The 20,610-nt window shown below is 37.1% G+C and overlaps 1 protein-coding gene across 3 annotated transcripts in view; it reads right to left on the reverse strand.

The window, feature by feature from the left end:
- ANO3 (anoctamin 3) overlaps positions 1 to 20,610 on the reverse strand; it is a 429,363-nt gene that overhangs the window by 181,230 nt on the left and 227,523 nt on the right. For all 3 annotated transcript variants that reach the window (XM_021665048.2, XM_064365095.1, XM_064365094.1), the window contains 2 exons: positions 1,454 to 1,648; positions 28 to 99 (listed from right to left, as the gene is read on the reverse strand). In XM_021665048.2, the coding sequence (XP_021520723.2) occupies positions 28 to 99; positions 1,454 to 1,648 (267 nt within the window). The remainder of the gene's footprint in view (positions 1 to 27; positions 100 to 1,453; positions 1,649 to 20,610) is intronic.

Below are 20,610 nucleotides of genomic sequence, written 5' to 3' on the forward strand. Positions count from 1 at the left end.
GTAAATAAATACTGAACATTAACTTACCCAAACAAAAATCGCTGAGGTCAGCAAAAGAACATTTGAGCATAGAGTCGTTTTGATTTTCCTCAGTGTTAACTGAAATAAAATAAGACACTTTATAGTTTTGGGAAATAAAAGCATAACAACAGAAAAATAACCATAGTGATGGATGGTCAAGTGATGGCCGAACATAATGAAATTTTTTAACTTAGTGAGTTAAAATTAGTTATTTAAAATTTCACTTTTCTTTTCTTTTCTTTCTTTTTTTTTTTTTCTGAGACAGAGTCTCGCTCCATCACCCAGGCAAGAGTGCTGTGGCACAATTTCTGCTCACTGCAACCTCTGCCTCCTGGGTTCAAGTGCTTCTTGTGTCTCAGCCTCCTGAGTGGCTGAGACTACAGGCATGCACCATCGTGCCTGGCTAACTTTTGTATTTTTAGTAAAGACAAGATTTCACCATCTTGGCCAGGCTGGTCTTGAACCCCTGACCTCAAGTGATCTGCCCACCTTGGCCTCCCAAAGTGCTGGGATTACAGCCATGAGTCATCGTGCCCAGCCTAAAAATTTTACTTCCAATAAGAGAAATAAACATCTATATTATGTTTTAATACCCTCATCTTCTTGAACAATTAGCCACTTTCCTTACTGGACACATTTGTAAGTTAACTACAATATGTAGTGATTTCACAATAGTATTGAAACAATAATTTTGGTATTTTCTAGTTATCCAGAGAAAGAAGCAACCCTATGGAATCATAAGGGAATGCGTTCTTATAAGAAAAAGCAATCAAGTTTAAAAAATAAAAACACACCCCATCCACTTCACAACAGGGAGCTTGGTTATAGTTAAATTCTTAACTGTTTAAGGAGTTTTCCAAAGGGAAAGTATATGTTTTAGTGGGCAAATGTGTGCAGAAGAGTGCCTAAGGGTAGGCAAAAGTTTCTTTGTGTGGCATCTAGCTGGTATGTCTCTAAATTTCAGCCCTTTCATGCCAGTCTTGGGTTGCCAACACTTGTCCAACTACATCTTTATGCAACCAAATCTTCAGTGTTTTATTGTCAGTAGTAAAGTCTTCAGCCTTTATTTTCAGAAAACGGTTTATTATTGCTGACATTTTCTATTTGAATACTGGTTATAAGTTCTCGCCAGGAATGTTACTCATCAACAAAAGGGATGCAAATAGTGGCCAAATGCACCAGTGATTCATGTAGCCAGGACTTCCACTGCAAATATTAGGTCCAGACACCATGGGATTGGCCATTTTCAAGTCAAGGAAGGGATAAAATACAACTGGCCAACAAATGGCATGGTATACTAGTCTCCTTTCTATGCCAGCCTCCTTCCTAAAGAGCTCTATAAAACTGGTTAAATGGAAAAAGGAAGGAAAGGAGTGTTTTGAAAACATGTCATTTTTATAAATTGAACAAGAAAATATGAATTGCTGCTCACCTTGCTCTGCTTTGTCAGTGGAGATTAAGGTGATAGATGTGGGAGCCTGAGATTCACTCTCCGTTGACTGGAAGAGTGAGGTAGACTGGCTCAAGCTCTTTGAGTAAGCGTAGCTCTGGGCGAGGCAAGGCAGGGATCTCCGAGATGGTTTTAACGAAGTTTCTTTTGTTATCTCACTCTTGCTTATATTCATACCTGCAAATCCAAAATGTTGAGTTTTAGCAATAAAGAAAACAATCAGCAGAGGTCAACAAAAAACTTTAATTCTCGTGATGGCTGTTTCAGGTATGAACTATTGAAAAGCGCCACCTAGATATTAGAAATTACTGAGTTAGTTTTGTTTATATTTTGTCAGGGAGAGTGTTAGAGATTTTTGTTAAATAGTTCTAAACATCTGTTTCCTGTTTGAGCTTTCACCACCCTTTTAAAAGTTCCGTGAAAAAATATACTGATATTTAAGTTCAATTTGGGGAATTATGACAATTATTTAAACACTCTTTGAATAAACCTTACCTTCTCTGCTTTCAAGTAGCAAGATAAATAAAACCTAATGCATAACCATTCAAATTACTAAATAGGGCCCTTCTTTCTAGACCCTCCCCTCCCTTAAACACATAGGTAATGTCCTAACAGTGACCTAGAGGCTGGAAAGAGAGGGTATAATATAGTACAAAAACTGGGCAGCAAGCAGGGATCAAGACACCAACTCTGTGCTTACTGTTAGAGCTACTTCCCTCATGCACAGAGTCTCATCTTCCAGAAGTCAGAATGCCCTTGAACAAAACAAGGCCTCCAAAAGCAGAATTCCACCTCCACTGTGTGATCCAGCAAAATATAGCCCCACTTCCCATCTCCATTCCTCTTCATCCCATTATGTCAATCCCAGGCCAATCCTCCCCTTTGACACTCTAAACCCATTGCAATGTCTCTGGACACTATTATTTCCAACATCTCCCACGCAGACTCTTTCAGTATGTCCCTGGGAACTCACATAAAACTTCAGAAAATCCACTTAATATCCTCCTTAGATTTTTCTGTGGATCACTTATTTTCCTCCATAATTTCACCCAAACCTAACATTGCTCCATATTCCCCCAGTGACATGGCTTCTCTTGCAGCCACCTCCAATGGAGGCGCTTTTCTCTTCCACAACATCATATCAACTTTACTTGAGGTGGGATAGATATCCTTCTTGCCCCTAATTGCCTATCTCAGTTTATTCTTCATACTTCCTCTTTAAAAATCAGTATTCAAATTCCTGCCATTAAACTATTCTTCTAGTCTTCTTTATTACTGTCATTTTCATTTACCACTTCCAGGTTGTTTCCCATCATTTAAAAATAATTTAGCTGTTAAGTCACTACTCTTTTGCTTATTTTCTGCTTAACACCCACTGTCATTCATATTATATATATTGTTTTATTTCTGTATATCTCCCTAGAATGCAAGCTCTATCATGACACATGAGTCAAATAAACCACTTTTCTTTATAAATTATCCAGTCTCAGGTAGTTCGTTATTACCTCAGACTGGATAGTTTAGAAAGAAATACATTATCAATGTGAAAATAGACTAATATATATGGTAAATTTTATAAAGCTGCCTGATCATGAATCACCCCCTAAAAAGTTTCTTATTGACACCTGAGTTGAGAAGTTGGATATGTATGCCCTCTACACAATGTGAATAAAACCACAAAACCCCCCACCCAGTGCTGGGTTTGGACTTTACACTACATAAGACAAAGGGACTTTTTATTGTGGAGTGCTTATCACATGTCAGGCTTTGTGGTTGGTGCCTTTATTTATTCACCATGGGGATAATTATGTATTTTGCACAAGCAAATTACGTAAAGTGTTCTCATTTTAAAATGTTTTAAATCATTGAAGTAAATAGAATAAAAAATAAAAATTTGTTTACTCTGATTCGTAAATTCCAATCTCTTCTCTAAATGAAGTGAATGTTACCAGTTTATAGGTCTTTGTCTATGTATTCATGTATGTAACTATGTATAAAAATAGTTTTCTTACAAAAATGAAAATGAAATTATAGTTAGTCACATTACATATTATATCTTAGGTATTTTTTCTATCTCAGTACATACAGATCTGTCCCAGACTTTTTTGAGTTAAACATTTTTAAAAAGCTCTATTGAGATATAACTCACATACCATAAAATTGACTCCTTTAAGTATACAATTTAGCTGCTCTTAGTATATGCACAGAGTTGTGTAAGCATCACTAGATGTGACTTTAAAATGTTTTTGTTACTTCTTCAAAAAGAAACCTCATACCTATTAGCAGCCAATCCTCATTCCCTCTTCAATTCAGTCTCTGGAAACTACTAACCTAATTTCTTGCCTCCATGCCTTTTCCTATTTTCACCTATTGTATGGGTTGTATTTTCACTTTCATGATTGTGTTCTTGGAAACATAATGCTTTAAATTTTGATTAAATCCAATTTATCTGTTTTTTTCTTTAGTTGTTTGTGCTTTAGGTGCTGTATCTATGAAACCATTATCTAATTCAAGGTCATAAAGATTTACTCATGTTTTCTTCTAAGAGTTTTATACTTTTAGCTCTTACATTTAGGTTATAATCTGCTTGTAGCTAATTTTGTACATGGTGTGGAGGTAGGTTTCAACTTTATTCTTTTCCATGTGGATATTCAGTTGTTCCTGTACCGGCTGTTGAAAATGGCATCGAATTGTCTTGGCATCCTTGCCTAAAATCAACCTAAATAAATTTATGGATTCATTTATGAACTCTCAATTCTAACCCACCTGTCTATATGTCTATTCCTATACCAAAACCACAATGTCTTCAGTATTGTAGCTTTGTAATAAGTTTTAAAATCAGAAAATATGAGTTAATTACTTTTGTTCTCTCTTTTCAAGATTGCTTTGGCTATTCTTAGTCTTTTGTATTTCTAAAGAAATTTAATGATCAACTTACCAATTTTTGCAAAAAAGGCAGCTATGATTAATTTTTTTTTTTTTTTTTTGAGATAGAGTTTTGCTCTTCTTGGCCAGGCTGGAGTGCAGTGGTGCAATCTTGGCTTACTGCAACTTCTGCCCCTCAGGTTCAAGCCATTCTCCTGCCTTGGCCTCTCAAGTAGCTGGGGTTACAGGTGCCCACCACCATGCCCAGCTATTTTTTATTTATTTATTTTTTTCTTGAGATGGAGTCTCACTCTGTCACCAGGCTGGAATGCAGTGATGTGATCTCGGCTCACTGCGATCTCTGCCTCCTGGGTTCAAGTGATTACCCTGCTGCAGCCTCCTGAGTGGCTGGGACTACAGGCGCACCCCACACCAGGCTAATTTTGTATTTTTGGTAGAGATGGTGTCTCTCCATGTTGATCAGGCTGGTCCTGAACTCCTGAAACCTCAGGTGATCTGCCTGCCTTGGCCTCCCAAAGTGCTGAAATTACAGGCATGAGCCACTGTGCCTGGCCCCAGCTAATTTTTTTTTTTTTTTTTTTTTTGTATTTTTAGTAGAGATGGGGTTTCATCACGATGGCCAGGCTGGTCCTGAACTCCTGACCTCAGGTGATGCACACGCCTTGGCCTCCCAAAGTGCTGAGATTACAGGCATGAGCCACTGTACCCAGCCAGGCAGCTATGATTTTTATAGGGATTGCATGGAATCTAAAATCACTTTGGGAAGCAGTGACCTGCAAATATTTTCTGCCTGTAGTCTATATTTTGATTCTCTTACTAGTGTCTTTTAAAAAGCAGAAGGTCATAATTTTGACAAAATCTGTTCTATGATTGTTTTATGGTTTATGCTTTGAGTCAGGTGCTTAAAACTTTTCTTTATATAAGTTTTGCATATTGGTTAGCTCCTCCTCTCTTCTGGTTATTGTAAATGTGAGTTTCTTTCCCATTGTATTGAAATTATAAATAATCAATTAGACTATTTTAAACAATTGAGTAAAATGCTTGCTTTAGCACTGAGGCACAAATATTTTTTTCAAGTTAAAGATGTACTATTCAATTTCCAGTTTATTATTTTTTTGTTCAGTAGTGTGTTGAATTATTTCAAATTTATATAATTTTATTCCTTAGCTATCCTAATATGTTGAATTCCATTAATGAATTTTCTAAAGTTAAGTCCTCTTTTCATTCCCAGAAAATAAAACCAAAACACACTTTGTTTTGATTAATTGTTTTAATATGTTAAATTCTAATTCCCAATATTTTATTAGGATTTTTATAATAATATTCATACATGAGTTACTTGCATGTATGTGTTTAAATCAGACTTATGCATGTTCTCACTTATAAGTGGGAGCTAAACATTGAGCATACATGAACATAAACATGGGAAGAATAGACATGGCAGACCACTAGAGGGGTGGAGGAAGATGTGGGTTGAAAAACTACCTATGGAGGGGCTGGCCAAGACAGCCGATTAGAATCAGCTACTGTGCCCTGCTCTCATCGAAAGAAACAGAAGGGGTAAGTAAATACAGCACCTACAACTGAAGCACTCAGGTACACACATTGGGACTCATCAAGAAAAGAAGTCGACCAATGGAGAATGGAGAAAATCAAGGCAGGATGACTAACTCACTACCCACCCACGAGTGACACAGAGCCAGGGGAGCCTCACACTCTTAGGAAAGCAGTGAGGGACTGTGTGACCCTGGGGACCCATTCTTCTCTCAAAGACCTTTGCAACCCTCAAGTCAGGAAATCCCCTTGTGAACCCACTCCAAGAGAGTCTTCATTCTGACAGGCAAAGCTATGTGGAGTCTTCGCAGAGCAGTCACTTAAGCACACATGGAGGCCCAGGAACTTTTGATACCAGGCTTCTGGACACAAGCGGCTGCAACTCCAGCAAAGTGAGAAGTGTGACCCTTGCACATACCCCTAGGAAAGAAGTTGAGTCCAGGGGGCTGAATAGCGATCGTCTTCAGACCCCTCTTTCACAGCACCTCGTAGGATAAGACCCACCGGCTTGCAACTCCAGTCTGCCACAGCTAGCAGTGTCACAGCTCCCTGAGATGAAGTTCCCAGAGGGAGGGTGCCATCTTTGCTGTTTGGCAGACTTAGCTGTGGATGCCTTCTGGCTCTGGGGAATCCAAGGTCACCAGGGACTGGAGCTGTGCCCTGGAATAGTACAGCAGTTCTACAAAGTGTCCAGACTGCTTTTTTATACAGGTCCTGGATCCCGTTTCTCTTCACTGGGTGGAATCTCCCAACCGAGGTCTATAACCACCCATGCCAGTGTTTTCCAGCCAGCAACTGTTCCTAAGCTGTCTGAGACAGAACTCCCAGAGAGAGGGGAGGACTGCTATCTTCGTTCTTTCATAGTCCTAGCCATTGTTGCCTTCAAGCTTTGGACAGTGCAAGGCAACTGGAGGCTAGAGTGGACCCCAACTCTGCTCTATGAAAAAGTAGCCAGGCTACTTTTTTATGCAGGTCGCCAATTCTATTCCTCCTCAATGGGTGGGACCTCCTGAACAAGGTCTCCAGCCATCCCTTCCAGTGTGTTGAGGCTGGGAGCAGGTCCATACCTCCCTAGGATGCAGCTGCCAGAGGGAGGTACAGGCTACTGTCTTACTGTTTCACAGCCTTCACTGTTGATACTTTCAGGTATGGGAAAATTGGAGGTGATTAGGGACTAGAGCAGACCCCCAAACATATTGCAGCAGCCCTATGGAAAATTGGCCAGACTGTTGTTATGTGGGTCCCTGATCCAGTATCTCCTTACTGGGTCCACCCGCTGCTGAGACTATCAAGCCAGTGGCTGCTCTGCAACTCCTTGAGAAAGAGCTCCCAGTGCAAGGGGAAGGTTGCCATCATCTTGGCTCTCTCACAGCCCTAGCCCTTGCTGCCTCCAGGCTCTGGAGAATCCAAGCGAACAGTGGCTGGTCTAGTTCCTCAGCACAGAACCCCCATTTAATGGAAAAGTGATCAGACTGTTCTCCACACAGATCCCAGTCCTCACTTCTCCTCACTGAGCAGGACTGCCTCACCTGGGACTTCAGCACAACCTCCTTGAACTGATCTGACCACTTCAATCAGAGGCAGCCTAGCAGTTAAAGGAGCAACCACACACAGAGATAAGAAAGAACCAATGGAAGAACTCCAGAAACTCAAATGCCAGGGTGTTTGATGTTCTCCAAACAATCACACTAGTTCTCCAACAAGGATTCTTAACCAGGTTGAGTTGACTGAAATGATGGAAATAGAATTCAGAATATGAACAGGAACAAAGATGATCAGGATTCAGGATTCAGGAGAATGGCAAAACTGAATCCAGGAAACTAAGAATCACAATAAAATGATACAGGAGTTGACAGGTGAAATAGCCAGTGTAAAAAAGAACCTAACTGATCTGGTAAAGGTGAAAAACATACTACAAGAATTTCACAATGCAGCTGCAAGTATTAACAGCAGAATAGACCAAGCTGAGAAAAGAATGTCAGAACATGAAGATTTAAATAAGACAAAGAAAAATAAAGAATGAAGAATAAAAAAGAGTGAACAAAACCTCTGATAAACATGGGATTAGTCAAGAGGTGAAATCTATGAATCATTGACATCGGTGAAAGGGATGAGGAGAAATCAACTTGGAAAACATATTTCAGGATATTGTCCATGAAAATCTCCCCAAACTTGCTAGAGAGACCAATACTCAAATGCAGGAAATACTGGGAACATCTGAAAGAGTCTACACAAGACCATCTCCAAGAAACATAATCATTAGATTTTTCCAATGTTGAAATGAAAGAATGTTAAAGGCAGCTAGAGAGAAAGGGCAGGTCACCTGCAAAGGGAACTCCATCAGGCCAACAGTGAACCTTTCAGCAGAAACCCTACAAGCTAGAAGAGATTGGGTCCTGTATTCAACATTCTTAAAGAAAAAAAAAAACTTCAACCAAGAATTTCATATCCAGATCAAAAAAGACAAAGAACAGCAATACATAATAGTAAATAATTCAATTCAACAAGTCCTAAATATCCTAAATATTTATGCACCCAAAATAGGAGCACCTAGATTTATAAAGCAAATTCTTAGAGACCTACAAAAAGACTTCAACTCCCACACAATAATAGTGGGAGACTTTAACAGTACACTGTTAGATCATCAAGGCAAAAAATTAACAAAGATATTCAGGACCTGAACTCAAATTGGCCCAAATGGATCTGACAGATTTCTACAGAACTCTCTACCCCAAAACAATAGAATATGCATTCTTCTCATCACTGCATGGCACATACTTTAAAACTGACCACCTTACTGACCATAAAACAACCCTCAGCAAATGCAAAAGAGCCAGAATCATACTGAACACACTCTTGGATCACAGCACAATAAAAATAAAAATCAAGACTAAAAAAATTTCTCAGTATCATGCAAGTACATGAAAATGAAACAAACATTTTCCTGAATGACTTTTGGGTAAATGAAATTAAGGTAGAAATCAAGAAGTTCTTTGAAACTGTTGAGAACAAAGATACAACATTTCAGAATATCTGGGACACAGCTAAGGCAGTGTTAGAAGAGAAATTTATAGCACTAAATGTCCATATCAATAAGTTAAAAAGATCCCAAATTAACAACCTAACATCGCAACTAGAAGAACTTACAGAAGCAAGAGTTAACCAACCCCAGAGCTAGCAGAAAACAGGAAATAAAATCGGAAGTAAATTGAAGATCAAGACATAACCATTCAAAACATCGACAAATCCAGGAGTTTGTTTTTTGAAAAAAATAATAATATACCTAGGCCAATAGCTAGACTAATAAAGAAGAAAAGAGAGAAGTTTCATATAAACACAATCAGAAACGAGAGAGGGAATGTTACACAGAAATACTAACTCCAAAGAAATAAAAGTAACCATCAGAGACTAATGAACACCTCTAGGAACACAAACTAGAAAACCTAGAAGAGATGAACAAGAGGGGACACATACACCCTCCCAAGACTGAACCAAGAAGGGATTGATTCCCTGAACAGACCTGCATCAACAGACCAATTGATTCCTTGAATAGACCAATACTATAAATTGAGTCAGTAATAAATAACCTAACAACCAAAAAAACCCCACAGAATCAGATGGATTCACAACCACATTATACCAGACGTACAAACAAGAGCTAATAGCATTCCTACTGACACCATCAAAAAATTGAGGAGAAGGGACTTCTCCCCAACTCATTCTTTGAGGCCAGCATCATTCTAATACCAAAACCTGGTAGAGGCATAACAAAAAAGGTAATTTCAGGCCAATATCCTTGATGAACATTGATGCAAAAATCCTCAACAAAATCTCTGCAAACTGAATCTAGCAGCACATCAGAAAGCTAATTTACAATAATTAAGTAGGTTTTATCTCTGGGATGCAAGTTTGGTTGAACATGCAAATCAATAAATAACATTCATTACATAAACAGAACCAAAGACAAAAGTTTAATGATTTTTTTATTATCTTATTAAATGTAGAAAACGCTTTTAATATAATTCAGTATCCCTTCATGTTAAAAACTCTCAACAAACTAGGCACTGAAGGAATATACTTCAAAATAACAAGAGTCATCTATGACAAACCCACAGCCAACACCATCCTGAATTGGCAAAAGCTGAAAGTATTCCCCTTGAAAACAGGCAGAAGACAAGGATGTCCTCCCTCACCACTCCTATTCAACATTGTATTGGAAGTCCTGGCCAAAACAATCATGCTAGAGAAAGAAATGAAGGGAATTGAAATAGGAAGAGAGGGAGTCGAACTATCCCTGTTTGCTGATGACATGATTCTATATCTAGAAAACTCCATAGTCTCAGCCCAAAAGCTCCTAGAGCTGATAAACAATTTTAGCAACATTTCAGGATATAAAATCTACATGCTAACATTCCTATACACCAACACCAGCCAAGCTGAGAGCTACTGAGAAAAACACAATCCCTTCCACGATTGCCACACAAAAAATACCTATGTATACAGCTAACCAGGGAGGTGAAAGATCTCTACATCAAGAATTACAGGTGGGGCGCGATGGCTCATGCCTATAATCCCAGCACTTTGGGAGGCCGAGGTGGGCAGATCATGAAGTCAGGAGATCAAGAATATCCTGGCCATGGTGAAACCCCATCTCTACTAAAATACAAAAATTAGCCGGGCTGGTGGAGCGCGCCTGTAGTCCCAGCTACTCAGGAGGCTGAGGCAGGGGAATCACTTGAATCCTGGAGACGGAGGTTGCAGTGAGCCAAGATGGTGCCACTGCATTCCAGCCTAGAGAAAGAGCAAGACTCCATGTCAAAAAAAAAAAAAAAAAGTAATTACAAAACACTGCTTAAAGTAAGAAACAACACAAACAAATGCAAAAACATTCCATGCTCAGGGATAGAGAGAATCAATATCATTAAAATGGCCACAGTTCACAAAGCAATTTACATACTCAGTGCTATTTTTATCAAATTACCAATGACATTCTTCACAGAATTAGAAAAAACTATTTTAAAATTCATATGGAACCAAAAAAGAGACCAAATAGCCAAGGCAATCCTAAGCAAGAAGAATAAAGCTGGAGGCATCATGTTACCTGACTTCAAACTATACTACAGGACTATAGTAACCAAAATAGCATGGTATTAGTACAAAAGCAGACATACGGACCAAAGGAAGAGCATAGAGAACCTGAAATTAGGGCACAAACCTACAACCATCTGATCTTCAACAAAGCTGACAAAAACACACAATGGGGAAAGGACTCCTTGTTCAATAGGTGCTGGGATAAATGGCTAGCCATAAGTGGAAAACTGAAACTGGACCCCTTCATTATACCATATACAAAAATCAATTCAAGATGAATTAAAAATTTAAACATAAAACCCAAAACTATAAAAACCCCGAAAGACAACCTAGCCGATACCATTATGTACATAGAAACTGGCCAAGTTTTTATGATGAAGATGCCAAAAGCAATCACACCAAAAGCAAAAAACTGGCAAATGGGATCTAATTAAACTTAAGAGCATCTTCACATGGAAAGAAACGATCAAAAAAGTAAACAGACAACCTACATAATGGAAGAAAATATTTACAAACTATGCATCTGACAGAGATCTAATATCCAGCATCTACAGTGAACTTAAACCATTTTGCAAAAAAAGCCCAAACACTCCCATTAAAAAGTGGGCAAAGAGCAGGAACAGACACTCTTCAAAAGAAGATATACATGTGGCCACTAAGCATATGAAAAAAACCTCAATATCACTGATCATTAGAGTAATGCAAATCAAAACCACAATGAGATACCATCTCATGTCAGTCAGAATAGTTACTATTAAAAGGTCAAAAAATAACAGATGCTGGCAAGGTTGTGGAGAAAAAGGAACAATTATACATTGTTGGTGGGAGTGTAAATTAGTTCAATCATGGTGGAAAGCAGTTTGGTGATTCCTCAGAGAAGTTAAAAAAATTACTATTCAAACCAGCAATCCCATTACTGGGTGTATACCCCCCCAAAAAATCATTTCACCATAAAGACACATGCATGTGAATGTTCTTTGGGGCACTATTCACAATAGCAAAGACAAGGAATCAAATTAAATGCCCATCAATGCTAGACTGGATAAATAAAATGTAGTACATATACACTATGGAATAGTATACAGCCATAAAAAAGGACGAGATCATGTCCTCTGCAGGAACATGGATAGAGCTGAAGGCCCTCATCCTTAGCAGTCTAACACAGGAACAGAAAACCAAATATTGCATGTTCTTACTTATAAGTGGGAGATGAACAATGAGAACTCATGGACACATAGAAGGGAACAATAGACCTTGGGGTCTACCTGAGGGTGGAGGTGGGAGAAGGGAGAGGAACAGAAAAAATAGCTATTGGGTACTAGGCTTAGTACCTAGATGGCAAAATAATCTGTATAACAAACCCCTGTGACACGAGTTTACTTCTGTAACAAACCTACACATGTACCACTGTACCTAAAATAAAAGTAAAAAAAGAAAAGAAAAACTACCTATTGGGTATTGCTCACTATCTGAATGATGCGAGCCATACCCCAAACCTCAGCATCATGCAATATATCCATGTAACAAACCTGCACATGTACCCCTATTATCCAAAATAGAAGTTGAAATTAAGTAAATAAATCTGGTTTAGGCTTCAAAATTCTACATTGTACATAAAAAGAATTTAGATATTTTCTTACATTTTTAGGAGCTAGAACTATACTGTCCAGTACAATAACCATCTGTCATGTAAGGTCTTTTAACTTTAAATTACAATAAAATGAAATTAAAAATTCATTTCCTTAGTCATCATAGCCACACTTCCAGTGCTCATTCAATAGCTATATGTGGCTGATGACAACTATACTGAACATCACAGATGTAAAATATTTCTACTGCCACAGAGAGTTCTGGATATCACTGACCTACAAGTCAATTAGCATTGAAACTCTCTGATCCTTAAAGTTTAGTGGATTCCCCTATGAAAAAATCTGCACATGCTGTTGGTTATAGGAGGAATTCCTTGAAAAGTTTTGTTTTCTATACATCCGTTTAAACGTTGTAATGCCACTGGAGTCAATTTTGACAAAAAGTATTTCCCTATTTTAGCTAACTTTTCCAATTGATTTTCATAGAGTTATTTCTCCTTTGTCATTTCTTATTTTGTATATCTGTGCCTACTACTTTTATATTATGCTAAATAATGGTTTATCCAGTTCACTGATATTTTTCCCCCAAAGGAGCAGTACTTTACGTATTGCTTTTCTGTCTTCTATCTCATTAACTTCTATCTTTTTTCTTTCTTTGTATTTGTTTTATAATTCTTTCCCTAACTTTCTGAGTTAGGAATTTAAATTTCTAATTGTCATCCTTTCATGTTTATTGATGTCAAATATTTAAAGCTATAAATAATCTTTCTGACGGAACTTGAATTGTATGTCAAAATTCTGATATGTGATATTTTTATCATTATGTTTTAGAATTATGCAATTTTAGTTTATGTTTTCCTTTTTTAAACAAGTGTTTAGGTTTTTAAATTTCAAGGTAGAAGATTATTTGCAAGGATGTAAGATTTGATATGTATACACACAAAAACACATATGTAGACACATACACATATATGATCCACCTTATCCATTAAAGCCTTCCAGACTTACTTTTTGTTTTGTTTTGTTTTGTTTTGTTTTGTTTGTTTGTTTTAAACAGAGTCTCACTCTGTTGCTTGGGCTGGAGCACAGTGGTGCAATCTTGGCTCAACACAAATTCTGCTTCCTGAGTTCAAGTGATTCTCCTGCTTCAGCCTCTTGAGAAGCTGGCCTTACGGTTGTGCATTATTACACCTGGCTAATTTTTTTTTTTTAATTTTTGGTAGAGATTGGGTTTTGTCATGTTGGCCAGGTTGGTCTCCAACTCCTGGCCTCAAGAGATCTACCTGCTTTGGCCTCCCAAAGTGCTGAGATTATAGGCGCGAGCCTTCATGCCTGGCCAATACTTTTACTTTTTGCACTCTTGTTATGTCTTGCCTTGAGAGAAGTGTGTGTTAACTTTGTATTAGTATTTTGGTATCTATCTCTTTGCATTTCCTAAAATTCTGTTTTATGAAGACAGGCACTTTGTAATAGATACTGATTTTTTTATAACTATTACATTTTCATTGTGAATTTTAAGCATTGTCATCCTTAAGCATCAGGTGGCTTCTTTATCTTGTTTAATGAATCTTAGCCTGAATTTTACCTTGTCCGGTATCAGAATTGCAATCTTTCTTTCTGATTCACTTTTTTATGTATGTCTTCTGTATATAGCACACAGTGGATTTTACTTTGAATACCAATCTAAATGTTTTATTATTTTGATAGGTGAGTTAAATCTATTTACATTTATTAATATAAATTACACATTTGGTCTCAAATCTGTCACATTAAGTTTTATTTCCTGAGTTTTCTGTATTAACTTCATCTCTACGTGATCTGTTTCTTGATTTTTTTTGTACTTCTGGCATTTAGGAAATTTTGGATTTTTGAAATTTTGTTTCAGTGGTTACTGTTATACAAATACATTTTATAATGTCCTTTTCTCCTACTTTCCTTACTTAGAATTCTGCTGTTTGGTTTATTAGCTTAAGTTATATCCTTTGATCCCATCTAAAGACACCATAGGAAGAAAGGGGTTTGCTTTCCGGTTCCAGTGGGTTTGCTGGACAGGTTCCTGCAGCATTCTCATCTTCTCCATTGTTGGTTTCCTGCAGTGCATGGCAGTCAGGAGTATCAGTAGTCAGGAGTATCAGTAGTCAGCAGCAGTGGCACCCCTGCCCCGACCTAGGGTAGTTATATAGTAGAGTTCCTCTAGAAAAACACTTCTCAATGAATTGCTTTTACCAGCACCAGAGAGGAAATGTTTCTAGCAAGTTTCACCAACATGGCATTATCGTAACTTCTCAGTGACCCAGTGAGCCATGGCTGTGTCCTTCCAGCAAGGTCTACGACTCAACTCTAAGGATGGGGGAGGGGATGTCTTCCTAAGGCAATCTGTCTGAGCTCCAATGTAGTGGTTTCTCTTTATATCTGCTGTTCCTATATTCTTTAGAATTCTCATTCATTTTTACTAGCCAATCGCTCATTATTCCTATCCTTTTTTATAGATTATATTAAACTTTCTGGTTCTAAATACTGTGTTGTTTCTCTCTTTCCACTGAACCCAGACTGATACATACATATACACACACACACATACTCATACAGACACACACACACACACACACACACACACACAAATTCTACCCTTATTTCTTCATCTGTTTTTGTCTTAGATCATCTCTTGGTTAGATGATGCTGTTTCACTCACTGACTCCTCAGGAAGGGCTTAAGGTTACAGTATCCTCTGAGTTTTAGCATGATCAAGAACAGTTTGATGAGATATAAAATCCTTGCTTCCATTTTCTTTCCTTGAATTTCCTGAAAATATTGCTCTACTTTTTCTTGTTTTGTACTTTGCTATTGAGAAATTGGATGCAAACTTGATTTTCTTTCATTTGTAAATGATTGCTTTATTGTCAGAAGTTTAGAGGATTTTTTTCCTTAGAGTTTAATAGATTTATTACAATATGATTTGGTGTTGACCAATCTAAATCAATTTCCCTGAAAACAATTTAGACACTTTTCAATATATAGGTTTCTCTTTTCTTTAATTTTTGGAAAGTTTTCTTGCTAAGTATTAATTCTGTTATATTGTTTTTATTCTTCAGGGCCTCCAATTATGAATGCAGACACATATATACATAAACATGTTGAATCCTTGTTGACTATGTTCAATACCTAACAGTTACTTTCTGATATTTTTTAACCTTTTATATCATTCAAGGAACTTTTTTTCATATCTGCCACTATGATATGGTTTGTCTGTGGCCCCACACAAATCTCATCTTGAATTGGCTTTCCTACCTGCTTTGCTCTGCATTTCTCCTTGCTACCGCCATGTGAAGAAGGGCATGTTTGCTTCTCCTTCTGCCACTATTGAAAGTTTTCTGAGGCCTCCCCTGCCATGCTGAACTGAGTCAATTAAACCTCTTTTCCTCATAGATTACCTAGTCTTGGGTATGTCTTTATTAGCATTATGAGAATGGTCTAATATATACCAGTTAACTAGAGTTGTTGTGCAATAGCTGTTTACTGATTAGTCACTGATTTTGGAAGTATAATTTTCAGTGGTAAAAATGGTTTTATACTCATCTGTTTTTCTTCATATGGAAGATTTTTGTGGATATTGACCACTATTTCCTATTGATTTTGAAATATCTTATATTTTTCTAGACCAGCAAAAGCAAGAGGTTCCATTTTGGCAGGAAACTTGGGTGATGAGTTGGCATGATGAAATATTGTCTCTTTAAAATGGGCCCAGAGGTGTCTAGCATATCCCCAATCTTCTCACAGTTCCCAATAGGTTATATTTCAGCTGATTCAGACAGCTACCAGAATATACTGCTATCAAGGTGCAGGTAGTGGGAGGCTCCTGTAAATACAGGTGCATGATGTGTTCCTAGGGTCCTGGATTTCCAATTACATGCTGATCTTGATCTTGTTCCTTGGAAGTGTATAGGACTTCTTGCAGCAATGGACAGGCACTGGGACTAAAAATGTTTGTTTTAGGTATTTGTCCTCAGTAAAATGACATAGAGGTGACTCCCATGATGAAACAGGAAAGGTTCCAGAGACTCTCACAAGCTAAAACACTGGTAGCAAAGTCAGCACAAGGCTCCTTTGGGCCATACAAAAAGCACTAGATGCTGCATTGTTTCATTTCAATTATTTCTTCAGTTCACATACACAGACTGTTTTACTTCAAGGAATGTTACATGATTTGACTTAAAGTGTGAGTATAGCCACTGAACAGAATGAAAATCACAATAACCTTCCAAAGTTGAAAAGTGAGAGTTTTTAAGATGTTTCCACATCTAACAGTTCATGGAATCTTTACAACCATTGTGGCAGAATGTTAGAAGCTTCTTGATATTGGGCTGCAGACTCTGATAGGTGACCATATTTCTGTTTTCTAACATCATTCTAGTCAATTACTGCACCTGTGGTGGCAGTGGTGGCACAGGGAGCTCACTCCTTTCCCATCACCATATTTCACTAGTTCAAGGAGACAGAGCTATTCCAGATTTTCCAAAATACTCCAAAGTATTCCACAGTTTGGGCAAACCATAATTTATTGGATCATTTGCCTGTCAGTGGATATTTAGGTATTTTTCAATAATTATCTAAAATAATACTGCTATAAACATTCGTATATGTGCTTTTTTTTTTTTTTTTTTTTTTTTTTGCAAATCTTGAGTGTTTCTCTACAAGGAAATGCTTTGATATACAAGTATTTAGTTAGAGAACAGAAATATTTATCATTTGGACTAATAATGTCAAATTACGCTCCCTAAAGTTTTATCTTTTCACACTTGCATGAATAGCACAAGATGGGATCCATTTCCTTATGCCTTGGCCAACTCTAGATATTATAACTGCATTAATTGCAGACAAAATTAAAAGCCAACAACAAAAGCTTCATCATCTTAAATTTCATTTTACAGCATGTGAGCATGTTTTCATATATTTCCTAGCTAGTTATAATGTTTAAGTGACTAAGCTATGTTACAGATGTGTTGTTAGACTTTTCTTATTGATTTACAGGAACTGAGTGCACTCACGCACAGACAGACAGACACACAGTATTTTATTTACTATGTTTCATATGTAATAAGTGTATAGTTCATTTAATTTTACATCGATATTAAAAGGCAGATTTTGGAACTTCTAATAGTTGTGAGGAAACTAAGACTACATAGAAAAAGTAATGTATCACACAGATAAAGAGGCAGAGAGGGAATTTATATTCCGAGCTTTTTCTACTTCTAAAGCCACCAAATTATGTATCCATTAACTAGTTTGAAAACTCCTAAAACACCATCCATTTACTCCAAAGTTCACAGACACTGAATAAATAAAACACTTAGCAAAGACCATAGCAACTGAGGATAAAACACAGAGTGAATATAACTGCAGATACGTTCACTTCTACCACCCTCCTTTTATGCCAATTCTCTATATTAAAGCAAATTTTAAATGAAATAGTTCAAAGGTGAAAAAGATACTGCAAATGCATTCAATTAATGAAATTTTTGTTTTCCAGTTACTTAATTTCACTTTTGAGACAGAATATTATCAGGGTCATCATAAGTGTAAGCAGGAATAAAAATGAAATGGTGTACAATTTCAGTAATTATATTTACCATAAAATTAGAAAAACCTATATTTCACTCATATTTGTTTCAATTATTTTTAGCTATATAATTTTGTGGTTACTTTATGAGTAAACTGACGTGCCTAAAAACTCTTCAAACTCATAAATTAAAACAAAAATCAAGCAGAGATACCAAAGTACATGCCCTTTGAGGCAAATGGGAATCCTGAAAAGGAAGTAACAGAGGAATGTTTGAAATAAGTTCTACTGAAATAAGACATGGTCGAACAGATGAAAATCAGATAAACCCAGGAGTGGGGATTTTATCGCTTGCTTTATATAAATATGTATTTATTTATTTTTACATTAATTATCAGTGTGCAGATAAAATGTGAACTATAAAGGCGGGAAAGGAAGAATTGACTGGAAGAAAAGTACTCAGTCTCTTAGTTTTCTTGAACTGTTAATGACAAGTAAAGAAAATACTATTTTGAAGAGTAATTCCCCAGGGTTCACTGAAATACTACTGAAACGCCATACAGTTCCCCTTAGTCAAAGACTGACTGATGTTTTCTATAGTAGGTCCAAGAAATAGCAGAGGATCTACCTCTCCTAGTAAGTTTATATGCCAATGAATCATTTGTAATGTGGTCTAATACTTTCTTTTACTTAAGAAACACTGATGTAGAATATTAAGTGATCAGAAAGCTGATCAGTTTTCTGATCACTTAATATTTTTTGTTTGTTTGTTTGTTTTTTGCTGTTTTTTTGAGATGGAATTTCGCTCTTCTTGCCCAGGCCAGAGTGCAATGGTGTGATCTCGGCTCACTGCCACCTTCGCCTTCTAGGTTCAAGCGATTCTCCTGCCTGAGCCTCCTGAGTAGCTGGGACTACAGATGCATGCCACCATGCCTGGCTAATCTTTTTAATTTTTAGTAGAGACAGCGTTTCTCCATGTCAGCTTTCTATTTCTGAGCCCTGGTTGATAATAGCCTGCTACTCCAGCAGAACAGACAAGTAAAAATATATGTATTTTTTTGGTGGGGCCAGGGAGGAAAGGGAAGGTACACAGATAGAAAATGGTGACAGCTGATGGTAAAGATGTTGAACTGAGAGTAAAATGCTCTTAGCATGCCCTGGGCCCTAGGCTCAAGGCCACTGAAAAACAGAGTCAGATATTTGCCAAACAGATAAATATGTGTATACACATAAACTGTCTGAAATGCTATGGAAATACAGGCAGTGTTATATAACAGAGATTAATAAAGGGAACCTACTTTGAGAAATCGTTAGGAACATTTTCTCTGAATAAATAACATGTTAAGCCAAAAAGATGAAAAAGAATCTGACATACAGAAAGTGTGTGTGTGTGTGTGTGTGTGTGTGTGTGTATGTGTGTGTGTGGTGGAGCTTTTAGTCAAAGATGAAAACATGCAAAAAAGCTGTAATGTAGGATAGATTGCAGTGTACTTATAGGAGTAAAAAAATATTGCAGTGTAGTAAGTGAGAGAAAGAGGTAGATATTGCTGCAATCTGAGTTGGGAGATAAATATTCTGTTGGTCTTTGGAAGGTTATTTAATTAATTCATCTATTTACCATTTAATTTCCACAAATTTATATGTCTTATGCACTCTTCCTAAATAATTGCATTTGCCAAAATTCAAAAAACATTTGTAAACAATGCCCACTTCATAGATGGGAAATGAAACTAGGAGAGGTTAAGAAATTTACTTATGTATAGTCATAAATCTAGCAACTGGCAGAAATGAATTTAAAGTTACAGCTATTGGATCCCAAAGCCTATAACCTTTTCAATATGCTCCACAGTTCCTTATGTACCCTATGGTGCATTACCATGACTTCCCGTGGTATAAATACCACACAAATTTTAAGCAGGAAGCTCTGAATATAGAAACCATAGAGCTAAAGCAAAGCTCAGAAAGTATAATAACTCTATATCCATGATCTTAGCCAACTGGAAAATATATTTTGATAAAAAATGAACATGTTGTGTTTGGCACACATGAATAGGAAATGTCTACCTACCATCACCGAACTGTATTTCTTATGTTGATCTTTTCTTTAAAAAAAAAAAGATATGAATAATCAAATTTGCTGTGAATTAACAATGTGTGTAAGCAAGTTACACAAAATAAGTATCCATTATTTTTTTCAAGACTAATTTTTTTTTTTAGACAATTTCACTCTTTTTGCCCAGGCTGGAGTGCAGTGCTGCAATCTTGGCTTACTGCCAACTGTGCCTCCTGTATTCAAACGATTCTCCTGTCTCAGTCTCCCAAGTACTTGGGATTACAGGAGTGGGCCATCACATCCGGCTAATTTTGTATTTTTATAGAGACAAACTTTCACCATGTTAGTCAGGTTGGTCTGGAACTCCTGACCTCAAATGATCCACCCACCTCAGCCTCCCAAAGTGCTG

Source organism: Aotus nancymaae, unplaced genomic scaffold (assembly GCF_030222135.1).
Source record: "Aotus nancymaae isolate 86718 unplaced genomic scaffold, 86718_ANA_hifiasm-v0.15.2.pri h1tg000059l, whole genome shotgun sequence".
Classification (NCBI taxonomy): Eukaryota; Metazoa; Chordata; class Mammalia; order Primates; family Aotidae; genus Aotus; species Aotus nancymaae.